This window comes from Caenorhabditis elegans, chromosome V, assembly GCF_000002985.6.
Source record: "Caenorhabditis elegans chromosome V".
NCBI lineage: Eukaryota > Metazoa > Nematoda > Chromadorea > Rhabditida > Rhabditidae > Caenorhabditis > Caenorhabditis elegans.
In genome coordinates this window covers 20,276,779-20,299,747 of record NC_003283.11, presented here as the reverse complement: position 1 = coordinate 20,299,747, position 22,969 = coordinate 20,276,779, and the positions used below count along the sequence as shown (strand labels likewise).

General features: G+C 32.2%; 4 protein-coding genes and 1 non-coding gene across 5 annotated transcripts; 3 read left to right on the top strand and 2 right to left on the bottom strand.

Annotated features, from left to right (window-relative positions):
• Positions 1-223: 223 nt before the first annotated feature.
• On the bottom strand, positions 224-1,798 carry ZC15.5 (uncharacterized protein; the record flags this gene model as incomplete). Its single annotated transcript, NM_075513.3, has 3 exons — positions 224-557; positions 1,026-1,118; positions 1,641-1,798. The coding sequence occupies 3 exons, from the start codon at positions 1,796-1,798 to the stop codon at positions 224-226; spliced, it is 585 nt and encodes a 194-aa protein (NP_507914.3).
• Positions 1,799-5,259: 3,461 nt separating this feature from the next.
• Positions 5,260-9,860, top strand: clec-261 (C-type lectin domain-containing protein; the record flags this gene model as incomplete). Its single annotated transcript, NM_075512.2, has 3 exons — positions 5,260-5,463; positions 5,965-6,275; positions 9,632-9,860. The coding sequence occupies 3 exons, from the start codon at positions 5,260-5,262 to the stop codon at positions 9,807-9,809; spliced, it is 693 nt and encodes a 230-aa protein (NP_507913.1). The 3' UTR covers positions 9,810-9,860.
• Positions 9,861-10,330: 470 nt separating this feature from the next.
• mlt-4 (ANK_REP_REGION domain-containing protein) lies at positions 10,331-18,361 on the top strand. Its single transcript, NM_075511.6, has 9 exons — positions 10,331-10,419; positions 10,831-10,991; positions 11,333-11,426; positions 12,097-12,240; positions 12,691-12,826; positions 13,708-14,040; positions 15,185-15,483; positions 16,608-16,928; positions 17,931-18,361. Exons 1-9 carry the CDS (start codon positions 10,375-10,377, stop codon positions 18,270-18,272), a joined length of 1,875 nt encoding a protein of 624 aa, NP_507912.2. The 5' UTR covers positions 10,331-10,374; the 3' UTR covers positions 18,273-18,361.
• Positions 18,362-19,886: 1,525 nt separating this feature from the next.
• On the top strand, positions 19,887-21,588 carry pqn-94 (Prion-like-(Q/N-rich)-domain-bearing protein). Its single transcript, NM_075510.7, has 2 exons — positions 19,887-19,997; positions 20,824-21,588. The coding sequence occupies exons 1-2, from the start codon at positions 19,894-19,896 to the stop codon at positions 21,047-21,049; spliced, it is 330 nt and encodes a 109-aa protein (NP_507911.1). The 5' UTR covers positions 19,887-19,893; the 3' UTR covers positions 21,050-21,588.
• ZC15.11 lies at positions 21,336-21,635 on the bottom strand. Its single transcript, NR_070269.1, has one exon. It is a non-coding gene; the product is annotated as an Unclassified non-coding RNA ZC15.11 (non-coding RNA).
• Between the last annotated feature and the right edge of the window lie 1,334 nt (positions 21,636-22,969).

The window sequence follows — 22,969 nt, the reverse complement described above, 5'->3', positions numbered from 1 at the left end:
GGATGCGCCGGCTCTCCGGAGCCCAAGTCACAACACTATGTATCTGAATTGTTCAAAATGTATTACACTAATTGTGGTTTGTAGATCAATTTTGTCCTATTTTTATAGCCTGGAAAACCTATATTCCGATTTTCTAGGCCACCAACTTTAAATCGTCATAACTCAGCGAAAAATCAATATTTTTGAAAAATTCAAAAACGATTTTTGCTTAATATATTAGGCTCTATTCTATAATTTGTAAAAAAAAGAGCCCACCTAAAACCAAAAGTGATAATTTCGAATTATCACAAGCCTGAAGCAATTTCCCGACTGTAGTCCCTCCGCAACTCGGCGCCGAGTGAAAAATCAATACTTTATTCCTGAACGGTGGCAGATCCCGAGTGATCCGCTGGAAAGTATCCACTTGGCACCGTGCCAACTTTTCCGCGTTTTGGTGTAAAAAGATGCCTAGTTTTGAGCATTTTTCGATGGAAATTGTAGATTCAAAATTGTCCTCTTCAATTGGAGATATTTTTACAAAATACACGTATCGTTCCGTTATGTTGTAGATGAACCAGCTGGAAAATGGGAAAATTAGAGAAATTTTGGGTCCCGCCACGAAAACCGCTGGGGTTACTGTAGTTTTATAGATTGAAACTTAAAGATTTAAATAAAAAATAGTTTTTGCATATTTCCAGTTAAAAATATTGCTGAGTTCTAAACTTTTAAAGAAATTTCCAAAAAAATCACTTTTTTTTTACTTTGGGTCCCGCCACAAAAACTCCTGGGGTTACTGTAGTTTTGTAGACAAAAAAGTGAAAATTGATCAGTTGAATAAATTAGAATTTTTGCGTATAAATTATTACAATTTTCTCTGAAACCTCAAAAACTAGATGAGTTAGGAAGCTTTGAACTTTTTGATATTTTTGAGACAAAAAAATTTTGTTGAAAATTTGGGCTTAGCCAATGTTTTTTATTAAAACTAAATTAAATTCTAATTCAAGTTTTTCTGTATTTATCAAATAAAATAAATTCCAAAATCCTACCCTTCCTCACAAATTTCCTCGAAAATTGTAGATTTTTCGTGAAATGATAGGAAATCCGACTCCCTGGTGACATCTGTGTTGTCGAAGCGATATCTGGAAAATTATTGATTTTTTTCAGATATTTTAATATTAAAAATGGTTTTGTAGGATTAAAATTATTTGACAATTGGCAGAAACAAAATTTTCAAAATTTTTTGATTTTTTTTTGGAAACAATTCTAATTTTCAAAATAATATAACTCCCCTTAAGGTTTTTAAGATTTTGAAATTTTTTTAAATTTTTTAATAAAGTTCAAGAGACTGGTATTGTAAAAAAATTGGCATTTACAAGTCCCTAGGAGTTTTCGTGGCGGGACCCAAAATTCCAAAAAAATAGTTTTCCTTTGAAAAGTGAAAAGTTTCAAAACTACGTAACTCCGCTTGTTTCTGAGACTTTTAATTTTTTTTTTCAAAATGTTGCTCAAGAAAATATCTAATCAAACTAAAAAATTACAGTAGCCTGGGAGTTTTCGCAACGGGACTCAAAGTTCCAAAAAAAATTGTTTTAAAATTCGAAATTTCAAAATCCGCGGTTTTCGTGGTGGGACCCAAAATCCATAACATTTTCAAAACAAACCTCCCAAAAATATTGAAAATCTCCACTTCGTCCTCCTGATTCTTCTTATCAAATAACCGTAATAAAAGTGCATAAATGTCAGATTCCAGTAGTAGAAGTAAGTGCAAAAATCGAAAAATTAGATATAAGAAGAGCCTGAGGATTAATTTTCCATTCATCTGAAAAACATTTATTAAATTATAATAGTTTTTTAAAAGTTACAAGGAATTCTGAAATTCAAAAAAAAACACATAAAAAATCAATTAAAATTGGTTGATTGGCGCAATTTTTGAATAAAAAAATTTTCCAAAAATTATTTTTTTCATGTTTCTGGGTCCCGTCACGAAAAGTCCTGGGGTACTTGAAACAATTTTTATATTGAAGAAATAGTTTCAAACTTAATTTTACATTTAAAATAACTTGAATATATTAATATTGAGGTGAGTTACATAGTTTTGAAGTTTGCTGGAATTTTTTTTTAATTTGAAATTATTCAAAATTTCCAAAAATTGTAACTCCCCTCATTTTAAATTTTTTTTAAATGAATTTTATTTTTTCTAAAGCTCGCAATATTTTATTTTTGGATAAAAAAATGTTCTGGCAATTTAAACAAGAACCTACAGCACCTCAAGAGTTTTCGTGGCGGGACTCGAAATTAAAATTTCCAAAAAAAAAAAACTAAATTTCATATTTTTCAAAAAGCAATAACTTCGACCATTTTTAAGATTTTTAAACATATTTTATTTAAATAAAAAGGAAGCCTAAATTATTTTAATTTTAGAAAAAAGACAATTTTTGAGTTTTCTAGTTTTCGTGGCGGGACCCAAATTTTCAAATTTTTGCCAAATTTTTTAAAATAAAGTTTCCAAAAAACCTAAAGGTTTCTGAGAGAAACAAGATAAAAAAGTGAGCCCAGTGAGCCGGTGGAAGTGAGGATTTCTCTATTAAATTTCCTCACACTCTTCGTTTTTTTTTTCTTGCCTTCAGTCTTCACTTATGTTTAGTACACACTCACTAGTTTTGAGAAGCTCTTGGAGCAGCAATAAAATTAGAAAAAAAAACTAAATACAAAATTTTGGGTCCCACCGGGAAAACTGCTGGAGTACAGTAGATTTTGACAATTTTTTAAATTTTAAACAAACATTTTTGTAATTCATTCGGATGAGAATTTTTTCAAAAAAAAATTGGCTAAAACATTGAAAATGAACGGAGTTATGGAAGTTTGAAAATTTTAAAAAAATTTCAAAAATTGTTTTTACAGTAAAAAATACAAATTTTCACTACAAACTACACTCAACAAATTTTCTTCATGAAAAAGTCCAAAAAGAGTCCAAAAATAAACATAACATTTCCAAAATTTTCATGCGTAAATTTCCGCTTCCCTCCCTCTCCTCCCCCAGAAAATTTCACAGCCAAATGCCCTTTTCTTCGTAAATTTTGTGGGATTTTGTGTGAGAAAAGCAGAAGCATACTAAAATGTTGTTTATGAGTACTTCTTAGGGGGAGGCAAAAGCTGAGGGGGGCTTTTTTTGAGGTCCGGCAACGAAAAATCCTGGGGTACTGTAGGTTTTCAAGGTGCATTTTTAAATTTATAGGTGTTAGATAGATAAATACCTAGACTACATTTAAAATAAAAAAATAATTGAAAAATCTTAAAAACGGGCAGAATTACTTAATTTTGATATTAAACGCTTCTAAGAATTTTTTTTTTTTGAAAATTTGGATCTCATCTGGAAAGTTAGTGGAATACTGTAGGTTTTGATTATTTTGGTAAACTTTTAAATATTTCTTCGAAAAAATTTCATATCAAGCTTGTAATAACATAAAAAATTACTTTAAAAAATACTATATTTGCGCAGAGTTATGAGGTTTTGAAATGGAATCAAAATTAGCAAATTTTTGGGATACTGTAGATTTTAATGGGAAAATCAAACTGTAACATAACCTAAAAAAACACTTACCTGGAGCTCAGTTTAAGTTTTAAATTATTTCAAAATCTCAAAAATAAGAGGAGTTATGAGTTTTAGAAATTTGGTTTTTAATTTTAAAAACATTTAAATTTTGAGTCATCGCAAAAACTCTTGGGTGACTGTAGTTTCAGCTCTTTTTTTTAACTTTTTGAAAGAATAAAAGCCTTTCATTGTGGGCTTGTTTTGAGCTAAAATTTATATTAAAATCTTGAAAACAACCGGAGTTATACGTTTCAAAAATTTAGAAAATTCAAAAAAATTTTTAAAACTATTTTTCGAGTACTTTTTTCAAAGAATTTAGAGAAAAATTAATAAAATATGCAAAAACTCATTAGTTTAAAAAAAAACGACAAAAAAATTGAGGCCAGAAATGAAAAATTGGCTTCATTTGTTTTTGTGATGTGTGTACACCCTTTGTGCCATTTACTTATGGCTTCATCAATTTGTTTTTCTTCAATTTTTCGACTGAAAACAGGAAAAAAGCAATTAATGTGCTTACTTTTAGAATATAAAAAACCAGAAATTTTGAAAAAAAAAATTATTTTTTAATTTTTTTTCCCAAAATTTCCAAAAAAATCCTTTTTTTCAAAACTTCTCCACAAACTTATTGTATTTTTATGACCTCAAATTTTAATACAAAAATATTCAAAAAGCTGCTCGGCGAGCCATACAAAAGTGTATAAAAATGAGAGGGGGCGATGATGAACAGAGAGAGCTCCCCGGTCCTCGGCACAAAAGCAAACAATTTTTGAAAAGGGGAGGGCGGGGAGGATATATTGAGTGGAAAGAATGAAGAAAAGGAAGAGCAGTAGCTTAAGTGGAAGGAGAATCCCCCAAAGTGCAATTTTATTTGGAAAATTTGGAGCCCGGGGCAATTTTTTTGGTCCCGCTACGAAAACCCTCGGGGTACTGTAGTTCGTAGTAGTTTATTTGAAATATGACACTATCATCATAAAGTAATATTTCCGGTTTAAGCTGCAAAAAAATTACATGAAAATCTTGAAAATGGGCTGAGTTGTGAGCACTTGAATTTTTGGAAAAAAAATTATTTTCGAAAATTTGGGTCCTTTCACGAAAACTCTTGGGGTACTGTAGTTTTGGAGGTAGACGTAATTTTAAAATATGTTTCTGGTAGAAAATTGGTTTAAATTGATTTTACAAAAGAAATTATCTGAAAATCTAGAAAACTGACAAAGTTACAGAATTTTCAACTTTTTAAAAATTTGGGCCAATAAAAATTATTTTCGAAAATTTGGGTCTTTTCACGAAAACTCTTGTGGTACTGTATTTTTGGAGGGTACTGTAAATTTAAAGTAATTTTCTTGTAGAAAAATAATTCAAATTAACTATACAAAAAAAATTATCTGAAAAACTTCAAAACTGACAAAGTTACAAAATTTTCAAATTCAGGAAAAATTTTACTATTTTTTTAATTTTTTCATTGGGTTGTGCTTTCAAAAAAATTTAATTAAAACCGCAACACGACCGCAACGCACGATGGAGCAGGAATACGTTTCTGATTAGTGAAACTTTGCTCCCTGATATTTTGACCAGAAAATACGGCTTGTAATCAAATTTTGCAATAAAAACCCCGCGCCGGAACATTTTTATCACTCTCGGAAACCGTATACAAATACTCGAATTTTTCTTCGTTTTTATGCTGAATCACTATGAAATCCGTAACTGTATTCTTGTTGGCTGGTACCACGTTTGCTATTTATTTTGATGGGAAAGGAAGTCGGCACTCTTCATCTTCTTCCGAGGAGCACGGAGGTCATGGGCCTCGACCAGGACCTGGGGGGCCAGGACGAGGAGGCAATTGCAGCCCTGGATGGTTGAGATTTGAGCGGCAAAGCGGAGTTTGGTGTGTCTTTGTGAGTTTAGAGTTTCTTTAAAAATTTCAACTTTCTAGACCACTTGGGAGCTGAGATACAGCTGTTTCAAATTTACGACCGCAACGCAGACATCCGACTTATCAAATTTTGAAATTGTCTCAATGAAATTAGTCCACCCCTAAAGTTTTAACTGAATAACGTCAAAGAGAGCTGAGTTCTGGTATTTTGAATATTGTAGCCCTACCGCGACGCGGCCGCGACGCATGGTTTTTTTGAAGAATTTGAAATTTGAAATTTGAAATTTCATATTCAATTTTGCATGTTTTTCTTATTCCAATGAAAAAATTTGGGCATTAAAGCCTCAGTGAGAGCTGAGATTTAGGCATTAGAAAATTTTAGACTGACCGCGACGCGACCGCAACGCAAGCCTCAAACTTGAAACAGATGTACTTTGGCTCACAGTTGAGCAATTGCGCCGGAATTTTAGCAGCTTAATAATCCAATGTAGCTCCATTCAATTAATATGTTTCCACTTATTAGGTCGGCCTAGCCGGAATCAACGACAACTCATTTGCACAGAAGGACGGACAAAGCGCCTGTGTGGCTCTTGGAGCCACATTAACCGGATTCCAAAACGATAAAGAACGTATGGCTGTGGCAGATGAAGCTGGAAGAAAGCTTGGAGCCGCCGGCGGAGGAATTGCCGGACTTTGGTTAGGAGCCACAACTCGCGCGGGCTGCAAAGCTGGCGCATGTGGACCACTGAACACCTTTATGTGGACCGATGGTGTCACTACTGGCACAGCCGGGCTTAAATGGGCTACTGGAGAGCCTGATAGTGTGGATTATCCGTAAGTGGAAAATTTTGACTTTTGTCCCAAATTGAACAGACTAGGAAAAATGTTGCATTTTCAAAATTACGTAACTTTATTATTATTATTATTATTATTATTATTGAATACGTTTATTTGAACGTGAAAGTAAGAGAAAAAAAGAGGAAAAAAAAATACAAAATATGAATATTAAGGGATAATACAGAGTGGGAACGGGTTGAGGCCTTGTCATTTGGGTTGGGACCTTATCATTTCTTAATGTGTTCAAAAAAGGGATAAAGTTTGTGTCTGATGAACGAAAGTTAAGAATGATTGCCTTTTGCAGGGTTTACTATAGCACTGAGAACATGATGAGTGAAAAAATGAGTTCGAAGTTTGCTTTTGGGAGTTTTCCACCTGTAGGCGTGGCTGTTCCTAGTTCTTTCAGAAGGTTTGAACTCAAAAAACTGTGAGTGGTCTATATTGATTTTGCCCGCTATTAGTTTCCTAATGAGCTTTACATCTAAAAGCTTTCTTCTATCTTCTAGAAGCTCCAGACCATACAATTTCGATCTTTCAGCTGAGTTTAAGTAGACTTTGTCTGTCCTTTTAATCACGCGCCCAGCTATTCTAAACATAAGTTTTCGTGTGAAGGAATTTTGGACCGATTCTATTTCTTTAACCATACTTTTTTTAAAGGTGTTTGTAACCGGAATTCCGTATTCAAGGAAAGGTCTTATGAATGTTTTAAAAAGAAAAACCATTAACTTTATGTTGTTTGAATGAAACGATTTGAAAACATTATAACTTGAATATTTTGCCTTATTTATCGATTTTTGCCAGTGTTCTTCAAAATTCAATTTATTATTAATGAAGAATCCAAGGTCTCTCACTAAAGATTCTCGTTTTATGATAGAGTCCTCAAGCTTATATATTAGAGTTTTAGGGTGTTTACCTAGACTTATGCAAACGGTTTTATCATGGTTTAACTCTAGTGATGAGCTTTTGGACCAATTCAAGATAACATCGATTGCTTCCTGCAGATCATTAGTGGGATTAGTTTTATCAAAAGAGCAATATAGTTTGAGGTCATCAGCGTACTGCATATATTTTACAGTTTTAGGAATTTTTTCACCAAGATCATTTGCAAATATGCCGAAAAGTATAGGTGAAAGTACGCTGCCTTGGGGGACACCGCATGGGGCGTTCCTAACAGAAGATATAGAATTGTTCACTTTTACTTTGAACGTACGGTTGGAAAGGAATGAGTCAACCCATCCTATGAGCATTGAGTTAAACCCGGCCTTTATTAATTTTTCAATTAAGAGTGAATGATTTACTTTGTCAAATGCTTTACTGTAATCAAAAAATACTACATCTACTTGATCCCCTTTTTCTAGACTCAATGTCCAATCGTTTAAAGCGGAGAGTACACAGGTTGTGGTGGATCGTTGAGGGAGAAACCCGTGTTGGCTGTTGGACCAAAAGTTAGTATCATTGAGAAATGGAAGAATTCTGCGAAGCAGGCATCGTTCAAACGTTCTACACAGTATTGAAGTTATAGAAATTGGACGGAAATTATTGACGCTTGTTGGGGTTGGCGTTTTTGCTAGGGGGAGGGCAATTGACTCGGTCCATTTTTTAGGAACCTGTTTTGATGTCATAGACATATTAAAGAGCTGGCTGAGAATACTTGCAATTTGAGGGGATATTAGTTTTATGAATTTAGCGGGGACGCCGTCAGGGGTCAAGGTTTGGGAGCTAGGGATTTTATTTAACAATTTAAGTACCTCATCATCAGTTATCCAGATTGGGGACTGATCAGAATTCAAATGAGCGTAAGAATTGGTAGTTACAGGACTTATATTTGTGTACTGGCTTTCAAAGTGATGAGCCAGACATTCACTTTTATCAATATCAGTTCGTACAGTTCGTCCATTGGGATCTGTGAAGTCGGGGATTATGTTATTTCTAGGTTTGAGGACAAACTTGGAGTGATGTGAGAATTTACTGAGTCCTTTCATTTTTAAATAATTGAGTTCGCTATTTTTTTTTGTACTTTTTGAGCATTTTTCGGAATTTTTTTGTGGTTTTTATATACTCATCAAAATCTGCTTTGGAATGAGAATTAGCGGCTGTTTTCCAACAATAATCTACATGCTTTCGAAATGATACTAGATAATCTGGTAGCGGACCTTCGTTACTGTCAACAGTGATCCAGGGAACCGTTACACTGAACGCATGTAAGAGATAAGAGATAAAATTATCATATTTTTGAGACACTTCATTTCCATGCCCTAGAATGGTGGTCCAATCTGGATTAGAGAAAAGGGAGGCTAGAAAATCGGTGTTTATATTTCGATAGTCTGCCATATTGAAGGTTACTGGCGGTAATTTAGAAAGAAGATCAATTTTGAATGTAACTTTACAGTGGTCTGAAGACCCAATTGGACTACTTCCCTCAATATCTAAAATATGAAAGTTACTGAAGACGAGGTCTAATAGGTTTTTGCCTCTCGTAGGTGTTGAGACGTTTTGATGAAGATTGTTGTTTATACAAAAATTAGCTAATAGTTTACCGGCATCTGAAGACCCTGAGACTGGGTTAGAAACCCAGCTAATTTCTTTTATGTTAAAGTCCCCCGTAATAATAACGTTTAGTTGGGGATCTATTAAATTTGAAATGGATATTAGCAGTTTGTTAGTCATTCGGATTTTACAAGAAGGAGTTCTATAAACAGTAATTAGACGAATCGGTGAAGCCGTTATGTCTATGTCTAGAGCTACTTTGCTCATTTTTTGAATTTTTGAATTATTTTTGATATATGATGTAGTTAGATACTTGTTTAATTCAAAAATTCAAAACAAAAAAATTTTTTCGAATCATAGGTGTAAATTACCATAAAAACCTACAGTAAAGAAGTTTTAAACAAAATAACTGATGTTTTTTTGGAATTTGTAAACTTCAAAAATAGTAAACTCCGCTCGCTTTAAAGATTTTCAAATAAACTTTATTCAAAATGTAGCTCTGATACTCTTCTAGTCAGCACAACAAAATTTCAAGTAAATGTTAATTAATCCTAAAACACCCAAAGAGTTTTCCTGACGGCCCAAAGTTTCAAAAAAAAAAATTAATTTCAAATAGTAACTTGGCTCAATTTGAACTTTCTCAGATTTCTTTTATTTTTAAATATATGTAGTAAATTAAATTTTATAATAAGCTCAGAGAATGTGAGAAAAATTAGAATTTTTCAAAAAAAAAGTTGATTTTTTTGTTTTTGAAAATTAATAACTCTGCTAATTTTCAAGATTTTCAGCTGAATTCTGTCTCGAAAAAAAGCGGATTTTTCAAGTCTTCATAATAATTTTTTTACCAGAATCCCAATATTTTTCAGAGGAACCGCCGCGTGCATCCAACAATTCATCATGCTCCCCAACTGGGTACCCGGACCCTATGACCTGGAAGGCTTCAGAACTGGCTTCACACATGGAATTCTTTACAAATTTTCGTGTATTGCTCCAGTGACACCTGGAACAAGAATGTTTGCTTGTGGAAAAATGGCAGCTGGTTAAATGAAATTAAATGTTTATTTGGATTTTTGAAATAAAATTTTTGAAATAAATTTTCAGAAGTTTTTAAAACAATTTTTAGTTTCTCAAAATGAGCAAAAAAATTTCAAGACTTGCATATTTTAGGAGATTTTTAATTTAAAAAATATTAAAACTGTTAAAATCTCATTTTTTGACAAAACTACAGGACTCCAAAAAAAATGTTTTTTTTTAAAGATTTTTTTTTAATTTCAAAGTTTTATAATTTACTCAATCATTAAAATTTTCAAATGATTTTTTTTAATATGTAAAAATATTTATACTTTCAGAAACTGTGGAATTTCTAATTTTTTTAGCCAAAACTACAGTACTCCCAGAGTTTCCGTGGCAGGACCCAAAATTATTTTAATCAGTATTTTTCTGAGTTGATATGTATGTCATTATATACACTATAAAACCTGTTTCTTGCGTGGATTTCTTTTTATCATTTTTTGCTGTCTGCGTCTCCAGTCTCTCGATCACTACATCTTCTCTTTATTCTCGTCACTAATTTATATTTTTATCATATTTTTTAAATATTGATTTATAAATGGATATTAGGCCTATTTTGTATTATGCTGCAGAGGGTTCAGTGGTGAGTTTTTGTGAAAAAAATTGTAGAAAAAAATTTCGAAACTTTTCGTAATTTATCAATTTTACGTAATCAGAGAAATCAGCAAAAAAGTTTAAAAAATCTAAAAATCTGAATTTTGGATTTTTTTTTTTTTGAATTTTTCAATTTTGGCGCCCGCCACGAAATCTATTGCGGTACTGTAGTTTTGAATGCTTTTTTTTTTAGTTTTAGTGTTCTGATAGTTCGGAAAATTTTGCTGATTTTAACCTAAAAATCACATGAAAATCTTAAAAGTGGCCAAAATTAGGAGACTTACGATAACTTAAAATTAAAAAAAACTTTCCAAAAAAAAATTTATTTTTATTTTTTTTCAATCAATTTAAATCTAAAAAATTCAATAAAAATCTTTAATTAATTAATTCAATTTTTCAGACTGAACTCGAGAAAGAAGCCAGAAAGCTTGAAAAACAAGCAATTAAAAATGGTAGCACTGATGTTGACCATTTTTGGGAAATTCTAGATGACAAGGGAAGAAACGTTCTTTTTCACGCGGCGATCACAGATAACTTGAAGAATTTCCAATTTATTATGAAGTAAATTTAAAATGTTTGGAATTAAAATCCAATAATTCTGCAAAAAAAATTGTGTAAAAATCTCAATTTTCGACGGAGTTAGGCCAATTTAAATTTTTTTGCGGGTCCCACCACGAAAACCTTCGGGGTACTTTAGTTACAAGTATTTAATTAGTTTGAATATTTTTTTGAGTAAGTTTGAAGTTTTGTGATTTTTTTAAGTTAAAAATCATAGAAATATCTAGAAAACTGGATGAGTTATCAATTTTCGAAAAATTATGGTAAAATTTTTTGAAATTTTTGTTTTTTTTTCAGTTCAAAAATGAAAATGATAATGAATATTATAAAAAATAATGTTTTAGAACCCGACGTGTAAAAAAAGAAGCCCTCCTCCGACTTACCGATTATAATAAAGCTACCGTACTCCACTGGGCTACCCAGTACAACTGCAAGCAGGTATCTTTTCAGAATGGGTTTTTTGAAAATTTTCATTATTGAATCTGTATTTTTCATAAAATTTCCGAAATTTTGGCACCCATATTGACTATATTTGAATTTTTTGGGGTTTGGGCCGATTTTAGGCTATAATAGGCCTTGGGTATTTCAACTTTGTGCAAAAAAATTATAAGTAATTTGTTAAATTAATTCAAAGTATTGTCCAAACATTAAGCCAAAACCTGGCTAAAAATCTGAAAAATTAATCGAAATATCGATTTTCGAAAAACTTCGAAAAAAAATTTTCAATTTTTTTTTTTTGACAGTTTTCAAGATTTTTCACTTTTCAACTGAAATTCCTTATAAATTTCTGAATTTTTGACACCCATATTAGCTATATTCAGATTTTTCAAACGTTTGGTCTGTTTCGGGCCGCTTCAGGCCGTTTCGGGCTTCTCAGAACATAGTCAATATAGGTGTCAAATTTTAAACATTTGTGACAAAACCTGGCAATATTTTTAGTATTTGTGCGTTTAGGCCGGGTTTGGCCCGATTTGGGCCGTTTCGGGCCGAAAACTAAATTTCCCAGAACATAGTCAATATGGGTGTCATTTTTTTGCAAATTTTACGCTGATTTTGATTTTTTCTATTAAAAAGTTTCTAGACTGCCGGAAACTCTTCAATTTTTCAGGTCGTGAAGGAAATCGTGCAGACATTTGACAAACTCAACCCTGAAGACCTAAAAATTCTTCATGGGCTCATTCTTGCAAAGGATTCGGAGTCGGTTACCCCATTGCACATTGCAGCTACTAAACAAGACACCAAAATTCTTAAGGTATCGATTTTTCGAGAAAAAAAGTTTTTTTCCTTGAATTTTTTTTGTTGTTCAAAAACCTTCTTTATATTTTTATATTTATTTTACACATGTTTTTCAAATTTTTTAACTACAAGATTTGAGTTTTACGTAAAAAATTAGCATGAATTGACACCCATATTGATTATATTTCAAAATCTGCAGTTTTGGACCGAAACAGGCCGAAGTAGGCCATAATCAGGCTTTTGCAAAAAAATTGTCATCAATATGGATGTTATTAATTTCAAGTGTCGAATAAAAGTCAACAAATGGTCCCGACCATGATTTGGAAGTTTTGGGCCTAAATAAGCCGAAATAAGCTGATTTCGGGCTCAAATATAATGTTACCGAATATAGCCGATATGGGTGTTAAATTTTCGGATTTTTCACGTAGAATTCAAATTTTCCAGTCAAACAACGTTTATTTTTCAGATTTTCGTTGAAATTCTGAAAACTCCAAAAGTCATGGAGCTTTTTTCCATTGTGAAAGACAAACGGGATCGGTCTCCATTGCACTATGCAGCTTGCAAAGTTAATCTGGAAGCGTTAAGAATACTTTTATTTGTTGGTTGGTTTTTTTTTTTGAAAAAATATTGTTTAGAATTTTTTCGCTCTAATATTCCGAGAGCTTTCAACAATTTTTATTAAAAATTTTTTAATTTTATTATGAAAAATGCACCCATATTTACTATATTTTGAAAGTTTGGGCTGAGTTCGGACCGAAATTGGGCCGAATTCGGGCCGAATTCGGTCCGAACTTGGACCGAATTTGGGCCAAATTTAGGCCGAGCTTGGACCGAATTTGGGCCTTTAATTTGTTTTTTCTGGTCATGATTGTATATTTTTGAAAGCTCTCAACAAGCACATTTCAAATTTTTAAGTTTTACTTCTTTATTGGATCTAAAAATCAGAAATATTTGGAAAAAATTTATTGAAAAATCGAAAAAAAAGTGTTTTTTTTCACAACTCTTAAAATGCTCCTAGATTTGCTAATTTTGGTATTCAGGTTGTTTAAAAATTAACTTTTAAATTTTCCTCGACTTACTAAATTTTTTAAATTACAATATAGTAAAATTAGGGTACCCCATGACTTTTCGTGAGGAGACCCAAATTTTCAAAAAAAAAATCATTTTTTGTTTTTTTTTTCTAAATTTTAATAATGTATAACTTTGCTCATTTTCAATATTTTTGCTTAGTTTTAAATGTAAAATGTAGTTAATACATTTTTCTTTCACATACAATAGTTTTTTTATTAAAAACTTGTAAAATTTCGGCACCACATGACTTTTCGCGATGAGACCCAAATTTAAAAAAAAAATTAATTTTTGATTTTTTTAAGACTTTTTTAAATGTTAAATGTAGCTGCAGTATTTATATTATACATATAAAAAAAATTTCTAACCTAAATTTTTTTTCAAACTTTCAAAATTGTTTTAATCAATTTTACAGATCCAAATGGTGGTCCGGATTTCGGATTCACAGTAGATCAACGTGACAAATTCGGAATAATTCCGTTAATGTGCGCAGTAGGTGTAAATCTACCCCAGGCGATTCCAGTCATCCGATTTCTCGAAAAAAAGAAGCCAGTCTCAAAAACTCGGCAGAATCGAGATGGAATGACGGCTCTGCATATTGCAGTTGCTGCTCGAAACCTTGAAGCCGTCCAATTATTGATTGAATTAGGAAGTTCTGTTGATTTAGTGGATAATGAGCAAAGGACTCCGTTGCACTATGCCGCCGAGCAAGGCTACCCGGAAATTGTGAAATTTCTCTTGTGCAATGGTAGGATTTTGTATTGTATTTATTGAAATACCAGAAAAATTTATTCGAATCACGTAAAAATTGTTAATTTTGCACCAAAGAATGGGTCAGTAGGTCTCACCACGAAAAGCCCTGGGGTACTGTAGTTTTTATTGATTAAAACTTGAGTGTTGAGTACGTTAAAGAAAAATATTTTAACTACCTATTCAATCGAAATTTAGCCCAAAAAGATCAAAATGAACAAAGTTATGAGATTTTGAACTTTTAGAAAATTAGCAAAAAAAAATTTTTGGAAAATTTTGAGTCCCCTCACGAAAAGTCATGGGGTACTGTAGTTTTTATTAATTTCACTTTCAAAGTTAGGTATGTTTTCAAAAAATATTTAAACTGTTTTTAATTCTTATTCAGTGCAAAATGTTCAAAATGAACAAAGTTATGAGATTTCGAACTTTTGTAAAATTTTCGGAAAAAAAATTTTCTGGAAAATTTTGAGTTACCTCACGGAAAGTCCTGTGGTACTGTAGTTTTGATTGATTCAAACTTGAGTGTTTGGTATGTTCAAGAACAATATTTTAACTATTTTTTCAATTACTGATAAATACAAAATAATCAAAATAAGCGAAGTTATGAGCTTTTAAAGCTTTGAAAATTTTTTCAAAAAATAACTTTTAAAAATTTTTGAGTCTCATCAAGAAAAGTGGCAGGGAACAGTGGGTTTGCAAAACTATAAATTAATTTTTCATGGTCTTAAAGTAATACGTTTTGAGTACATTTTACACAAAAATGCAAAAAAAATCTTAAAAATGGGCTAAGTTATACATTTTTGAAGTTTGGTAACATTTTCGAAAAAAAAAACTTTTTTTTCAAAAATTTGTGTTTTCTCAAAAAAAAATTACAAGGTATCGCAGAAGTTTACCGTTGGTTCAAACAAAAGCAAAATTTTTGCTACTGAAAAAAATCAAAATTAATCCAAAAATCTCGAAAATTAACGAATTATGATTTAAAAAAAAAAGAATTTTTTTCAAATTTTTTCAAATTTTTGAAATTTTCAAGGCCTTCTAATTTTGCTCATTTTCAAGCTTTTTTACTAATTTTTTGTACGAAGTGAAGTTTGAAACTTGAACTTCAAGCAATATTTACAGTTATCACAAATTTTCTCATTCAGGAGCCCGTAACTCTACCCGAGACCACATCGGAGCCACTCCAGCTCACTACGCCGCGCAGTTCTCCGTGGAATGTCTGAAAATCCTATTCGCAGAGTCAAAAATCACTGAAGTCAATGATAATGAGGGCAGAAGCTGTCTGATGTGGGCAGTCTGTGCTGGAAATATTGAGGTCATCAACTACCTAATTCAACGGGAAGATGCTCCAAAACGGGCGGCCTGTGACAAAAATGGGTACACTGCTCTGCATTTGGCGGCTATGGTGGGCCATGAGAAGGTTTGCAAGATTTTGACTAATCAGGTGAGTTGAACTGTAGAATTTCAAGTTTTTTCACAAAAAAAATCAAAAAATTTGGAGCATTTTGAGTGCAAATTTGGGGGGTTTTAGAAATTTTTCAAATTTTCAAAAAAAAAAAACTTTTTTCGAAAAATTGTTGAAATTCAAAACTTTATAACTTTTCTCTTTTACTAGGGATTTGTACAATTTTAACTCAAAATTTGCATAAAAAATTTTACTTTAATAAACTGAAATTTTGAATCAAAACCTTCTAAAACTACAGTACCCCAAGACTTTTCGTGGTGGCACCCAAAATTTTCCGAAATAAAATTTTCAAATAATTGTTAAAATTCAAAAGCATATAACTTTGCTAATTTTCACTGGTTGTGGCTAGTTCTTGAGTTAAAATGTACCTAAAATATGTGTTTGTAAAACTTTAAAGATTCTGTTAAAAAATATTCAATACTACAGTACCCCAAGACTTTTCGTGGTGGGACCCATAATTTAAAAAAACTTTTTTTTTGAAAATTTGTTGAATTCAAAAGCTTATCACTTTGCTCTTTTTCAATTATTTTGTAAAGTTTTTAACTTAAAATTTGCATAAAATATTTTACTTTGTAAAACCAAAATTTTGAATTGAAACCTTTCAAAACTACAGTATCTCATGGCTTTTCGTGGTGGGACCCAAAATTTTCCGAAATTTTTTTTTGGAAAATATACTAAAGTTCAAAATCATATAACTTCACGCATTTTCATCGGTTTTGTACAATTTTTAATTTAAAATATACCTGAAATGTTTATTTTTATCATGGCAAAAAATTCTATTAAAAGTTATTTGAAACTACAGTAGCTCATGACTTTTCGTGGTGGGACTTAAAATTTTCCAAAAACAATTTTTCACCAAAATTCAAATGCCTATAGTTTTGCTCTTTATCGAGAGTTTTGTATAATTTTAACTCAACATGTGCATGTATTATTTCACTTTGATAAACAAACATTTTTGAATCGAAACCTTTCAAAACTGCAGTACCCCAAGACTTTTCGTGGTGGGACCCAATTTTTCCAAAAAAAAAAACTTTTAAAAAAAAAAAACAACCTCAAAATCAATTTCAAATTTTCAGCCAACTTCCATATTTCCATATTTCCAGGGTTGGTCCTTATCGGAACGTGACAATCACAGTAACACAGCTCTCCACCTAGCCAGTGGTCGTGGCCACACAGATGTGCTCCGCTGCCTGGTGGCCTCCGGAGCCAACATGAATGACGTAGACGAGGTGGGACGTACGGCGGTCTTCTGGGCCTGTATGGGTGGACAGGCACATACATTGCATTGTATGATTAAGGAATTAGGATTTGAATGGAGAACATCGGGATCTGTCAATACCCGTCCAAAATGTGACAAAAACGGGAGGACTGCTCTTCATGCGGCCGCCGTCGAGAGCTCCGCGTGTATTAATGTTTTGTTAAGTGTAAGTTTGAAAATTTGGAAAATTCCATAAAGTTTGATTTAAAAATTAAAGAAAACGGATGAAAACTCACAAAGTTAGCAGGTTTTGAAATTTTTTGCCAAAAAATTTTTAGTGAAAATTTGAAATTTTGAGTCCCGCCACGAAACGTCTTGGGATAGGGAAGTTTGAGGTGCAAATTTAAATTTCTTATTTTGTTCACAAAATTGAATACAGGAGTCTTATTTTAAAATAAAAACTAGCAAAAAATCTTTTAAACTGAAAAAGTTAGAGATTTTTGAAGCTTCGAAAAAAAAATTTTTTCGAAAATTTTGAAATTCGAGTCCCGCCGCGAAAACTCTTGGGGTACTGTAGTTTTGAACGCAAATTTGAAAAATTTATAATTATATCAAAATTGAATACTTGATGCTTATTTTAAAACAAAAACTAGCAAAAAATCTTTCAAACTGAAAAAGTTAGAGATTTTTGAACTTTCTGAGAAAAATTTTTTTCGAAATTTTTGAAATTTGAGTCCCGTCACGAAAACTTTTGTAAAAAGGAAGAATTACGTACAAATTAAAAAAATTTTTGATTATATTAAAATTGAATAGTCAAGTTTAATTTAGAACAAAAACTAGCAAAAAATCTTTGAAACTAAAAAAGTTAGACCATTTTGAAATTTTGGTGTAAAACTTTTTTTTCGTAAATTTCAAAATTTGAGTCCCGTCACGAAAAGTCGTGGGGTACTGTAGTTTTGAGCGCAAATATGAAACATTTTTGATTATAATAAAATTGAATACTTGATGCTGATTATAAAACAAAAACTAGCAAAAAATCTTGAAAACTAAAAAAGTTAGAGATTTTTGAAGTTTCACAGAAAAAAAAAATTACTTTTTTTTTTCAAATTTTCAAAACCTCATAACTCAGCTTATTTTCGACGTAATTTTACAAATTTTGACTTAAATTGAAGCTTATATTATTTTCAACAACATGCATGGCAAAAACAAAATTTTTACTAACTTTCAGATAGAAAAAGAAGACAATTTCCTATCCTCACCGCTAGTTGGCTGGCTGGACAAAAACGGCGAGACAGCACTGCACGAAGCTTGCCTTGCGAGCAGAATTGATTGTATTTTGTCACTTTTAAATGGTGGAAGTGCTGTGAATGCATTTGGCCGTCCCCAAAGGACCCCGCTAGATTGTGCCATGCAACCAACCGTCGGAGCACCGAATTTGAGTGTTATAGAGTACTTACGGTCTAAAAGTGCACTTACATTTGCTGAATTGAGGAACACGGCTACTTCAGTTCTTCAGAGACATTTCAAATTGTGCAAACGTTATAAGGAATTTATTTTAAGAAAGAAATAAAAACAGGAACTATTAAAAAAATTTTAATTTTTTTTTTCTGAAATATTTTTTTGTAATTTTTTCCCTAATAAAATTTTTTATCGTCAGTTTTTATGATTTTTTTCTATAAAAATCAAATTTTACGCAAAATCCCGGTTCGTTTAACACCTATATTGACTATATTCAGTATTAGGCCCGAAATCGGCCTGAAACGGCCTATTTTAGCCCGTAATCGAAAAACAACGTTTTCTGTCGGAATATGTTTTTTTCTTTTAACTGTGAAATTTAAAGACAAAAACTTTCGGTGATTTTGAGACTCATATCGGCAATTTCCCATTCTAGGCCCGAACTCGGCCTGGAATGGCCTATTATCGGGCTATAGTCCAAACAAAGAAGAATTTTCTACCAGAATATGCGTTTTTTTTTAAATAAAAGTGAGCTTTTAGGCAAAACTCGCCATATCGGCCGTATTATATTTTAGGCCCAAAATCGGCCTGAAACAGCCTATTTTTGGTCCGAAAGTCTATAATCTGAAATATAGGCAAAAAGACGTTAAAACATTGTATAATAATTAAAAATATTAGCACTGACCTGGAAATGTCGAAATTTTCGGATTTTTAGATTTTTTTAAATTACTTTTATTTTTTTTCAGATTTTTGGATTTTCTGTTTTTTCCAGACATTTCAGGACGTTTTCACATAAAATTCCATAATCTACACAAAATTTGGATATGATTTGACCCCCATATTGACTACTCGAAAAATTTAGAAATTCGGGCCTAAAATCGGGCCCAGTTGAGGTTTCCGGGTCATAACTTGGCTCAATGCTACACTAGAGCCGAATTACCACAATTTTCGAATTTCTCGCAAAATTTCAGTCTAGCATCATAAAACTCCCGTCGATTTTGGTGGAATTTGAAAATGGGTCGCAGTGGCTCAGGCGGGAAGAGGGATGGTTTGGGGAAATGAGTCCCGGGTTCGAGTCCCGGTAGGTGGAATTGTTTTTTATAATGTTTGAGAATGCGTGTGAAAACAAAATTTGGTGCGAAAATATGAGAAATTCAAATAAAATAAAAAAATTTTGAAAAATTTTTTTCAAAAATTTTTTTTTTTTTTGGAATTTTTAAAAACCTGTTTTAGCTATTTTAAGACTGAACACTCTTGTCATACACTGATATCAAACAATTTTTTTCGGGGATTTTTCCCCGAGTTTATTCGGTTTTTTTTTTCTATTCTACCCCCCAAAAAAAAAGTCTTGTTCTATTTGATCTCCTTAACTGATTGTGCAACTGATTGGAGCATTCTTTACTCGACTGTCATGCCATCGGCGGGGTTAAGTGGATTTTTGTGAGTAAATACGCAAGAAAAAAGTTTTGCCCCCTGCGCGCCGCCGGGGCTGGGCGTGGTCTGTTTGTTTGTACTGTTTGGTCGCAGAGAGGGCCTATTTAACTGTGGCACACGAGGGGTTCTTGGAAAATATGTTTGGCTCATTGAGCATTGAGCTCTTCTAGAGAAAAAAAATAATTTCGAAATTTTTTCCGAAAAATTTTTTTTTTTTTTTTTTTCAAATTTTTGAAAGTTCCTCTACTTTCTTCTCAATATTATTTCAAATCCAAAATATCTGTAAATGTTCCAGCTTAATCATGCAATCCTTCCTCATTGCCTCCCTCCTCGTTGCCAGCGTATTCGCCCAATACCAACAGCAACAGTACCAGCAACAGCCATACAACAATCAGCAGTATTCAAAGTTAGTTTATTATTATTATAACCATTAAATAAGAAAAGAGACAACTAAAAACTTTTTTGAAAATTTCCAAAATTTGAAAAAAACCCAAAAATTGTCAAAAAATTTTGTTACTAAAAATTTTTCACTCGGAAACATATTTCATAACACTTCCCAAAGCTATCAAAACAAAAAAAAAACAAAAACCACTGGTGGGGGTCGAACCCCGGACCTTCTGCTCAGAACCATCCCTCTTCCCTACTGAGCCACTTTCACGCAAATTTTTTTCTGAAATTTTTTTCAATTTGACGGATAATACGTTCAATAATTGAAAAATATTCATATTTCAAAGATTTCTGCAAATTGGAACATCCAGAGCTAAACGGGCCAAAATGGTGGCCCGAAATATTTAGGCCAAAAATCGAAAATTTTGAAACTACTCAAAATGGGGGTCAAATCGGTGCAGAATTTTATGAGCTTTCTGAATTTTAAATGTATAACGCAATATGAGTAGTTTAAGCCGAGTTATGGGCATTAAACTTGATAATTTTAGGCCAAAAACTTTTAGGCCAAAAATCGAAATTTTGAAACTTTTCAAAATTGATGTTACTACTTAGTTTTTCAGACTAAATTTGCATTTCAAATTTTTATCCAAATAGGATAATCCTGAGCTGAGTTGCAAGCCCCCTTAGCCTGAAACGGGCCGAAAATTTTAGGCCAAAAAGTCGAAATTTTTGAAAAATATCAATATGGGGGTCTAATCAGTGCAAAATTTTACGCTGAATTCGAAAATCACATGGAATTTTCAGTGTCACGTCTAGGAAATTTCAAAAACTCAAAAAACTTCCAGCAATCAATACCAAACCACCCGAGGATACAATCAACAACAACAGTACGGACAAACTAACCAATTCGGACAAACGACAACTCCACGATACACTAGCCAATCAATGTACGGAACAACACAATCGGGCCGACAATTCGATCAGGCCGGAAATCAGGTGTTCTTCAACTCTGTCGGACAATCCTCAGCAGTTCTTTCGCTGGTCGGAGCCGCCGCCTACGCACTTCTCTAAACACGTTTTTTGCAAATTTATTTTTAAATGAAAATCTGTAAAATTCTACGTTTTTTAAGCCAAAAATCATGCGGAAACCTCAAAAATTAGCAGATTTTCGAAAATCTTCGAAAAACATTTTTTTTTGAATTCCATCAATAGTTCAACTTTTTTACTAACCAATTTGGATTTCTGACAAAATTTGCTATAATATGACCCCCATATTGGCTATATTTCTGTTAATATAAGTCTCAAGCCTATTCAGGCCCGTTTAGGCTGAAAATAGGCCAAAATGAAACCTATTCGATATGGGGTCAAATTTAATGCGAATTTTGCGTAGAATTCAAATTTTTTAACAAAAGTGTTGTGAAATTACCAGGAAAATTTTTGATAATGAAAATATGATTTTTCAAAAAAAAAAAAATTTTCACCGATTTTTTTTTATTTTCTGAGTTCCGCTAATTTCTAAGCATTTTTAATAGAAAATTTGAATTTTTCACAAAATTTCCTGAAAAATGACACCCATATCGGCTATGTTCCGGTGCTTTTTAGGATTGGCCCAGTTCAGGCCGTTTCAGGCCCGTTTAGGCCGAAAATGGGTCAAAATCAAACCTAGGCGTTATGGGGGTCAAATTTGTTACAATTTTTGTGTAGAATTCAAATTTGTTAACAAAAGTGTTGTGAAATTACCAGGAAAATTTTTGATAATGAAAATATGATTTTTCAAAAAAAAATATTTTCCCCGATTTTTTCATTTTTTAGAATACCGCTAACTTCTCATAATTTTCAATAGAAAATTTGAATTTTTCACACAATTCCCTGAAAAATGACACCCATATCGGCTATGTTCCGGTACTTTTTAGTTCAGGCCGTTTCGGGCCCGTTTAGGCCGAAAATAGGCCAAAGTCAAACCTAGGCATTATGGGGGTCAAATTGGTTGCAAATTTTGTGTAGAATTCAAATTTACTAACGAAAGTGTTGTGAAATTACCAGTTGATGATATTTTTTTGAAAAATAATATTTTGCAAAAAAAAATTTTTTTCAAAATTTCCACGTGGCTTTTGGCTTGAAATTCTTATGTACACTGTCTGTAAAACTGGATTTTCGTGTCGTTGACGGTGTACTAGGACACTGTCAACCAGAAATCCCAAAAGTGACTCAATTGTTAGTTTTATATTATCCCCTTCCAAAAATTTCCCCTTTTTCTTACTATTTCGATGGGTAAATTGTTTATTTCTGCTCGCAATATTTCTTGCGCCGAAAAAACAAATAATAAAGAAGACAAATGTTGACATACTTACTCTTTTAACCACCTTCCGAATTCCTACAGTTTACTCGTCACAAATACACTGGTGACTTGATGATCAGGTGCAAGGGAAATTAGAAATTGGTTTTAAAAAACTGTAATTGAAAAATTCTTTAAAAAAATTTTTTTTCCAAAAATTAAATTTTCAAAAAAAATTTTTGCAAAAAAATCTTCAAAAAACCGCGAATTTCTTCAAATTTTCAGTTTCCCACAACTAATTGAACACTACAAAAATTACTGACCCCAACGGGGACTCGAACCCGGGACCCATTTTCCCAAAAGTATCCCTCTTCCCGACTGAGCCACTTTTGCCAATTTTCAGATCTCTCCGAAATTATCGGGAATTTCATTTTTTAGGATCAAAATTTTGCGTAGATTTCGAATTTTTAACTACTTTCAAGCTATGACAAGGTTTTGAGTCTGAAAATTGAGATTTTCTGTGACAGAAAAATAATTGCGAGTGTTTACTTATGCTCGGCGAGCACAAATACACAAAACCAAGAAACCGCCAAAACAATTGAAGCACCTGACTCATGATGATCGGTATCGCAATGGTTTTTTTAGATTGTTTATATTTGAAAAATTGATCGTTGAAAAAAAAAATTGGGAAATTTTAGGCCTAAAAAATAAAATTT

Bases quoted from the DNA above. Each gene is read 5' to 3' on its own strand.
- mlt-4 (NM_075511.6), top strand. From the start codon at position 10,375: ATGGATATTAGGCCTATTTTGTATTATGCTGCAGAGGGTTCAGTG. The intron at 11,427-12,096 runs GTATCTTTTCAG...TCAATTTTTCAG, and splicing joins CCCAGTACAACTGCAAGCAG to GTCGTGAAGGAAATCGTGCA. The intron at 14,041-15,184 runs GTAGGATTTTGT...TTTCTCATTCAG, and splicing joins GAAATTTCTCTTGTGCAATG to GAGCCCGTAACTCTACCCGA.
- pqn-94 (NM_075510.7), top strand. From the start codon at position 19,894: ATGCAATCCTTCCTCATTGCCTCCCTCCTCGTTGCCAGCGTATTCGCC. The intron at 19,998-20,823 runs GTTAGTTTATTA...AAAAACTTCCAG, and splicing joins AACAATCAGCAGTATTCAAA to CAATCAATACCAAACCACCC.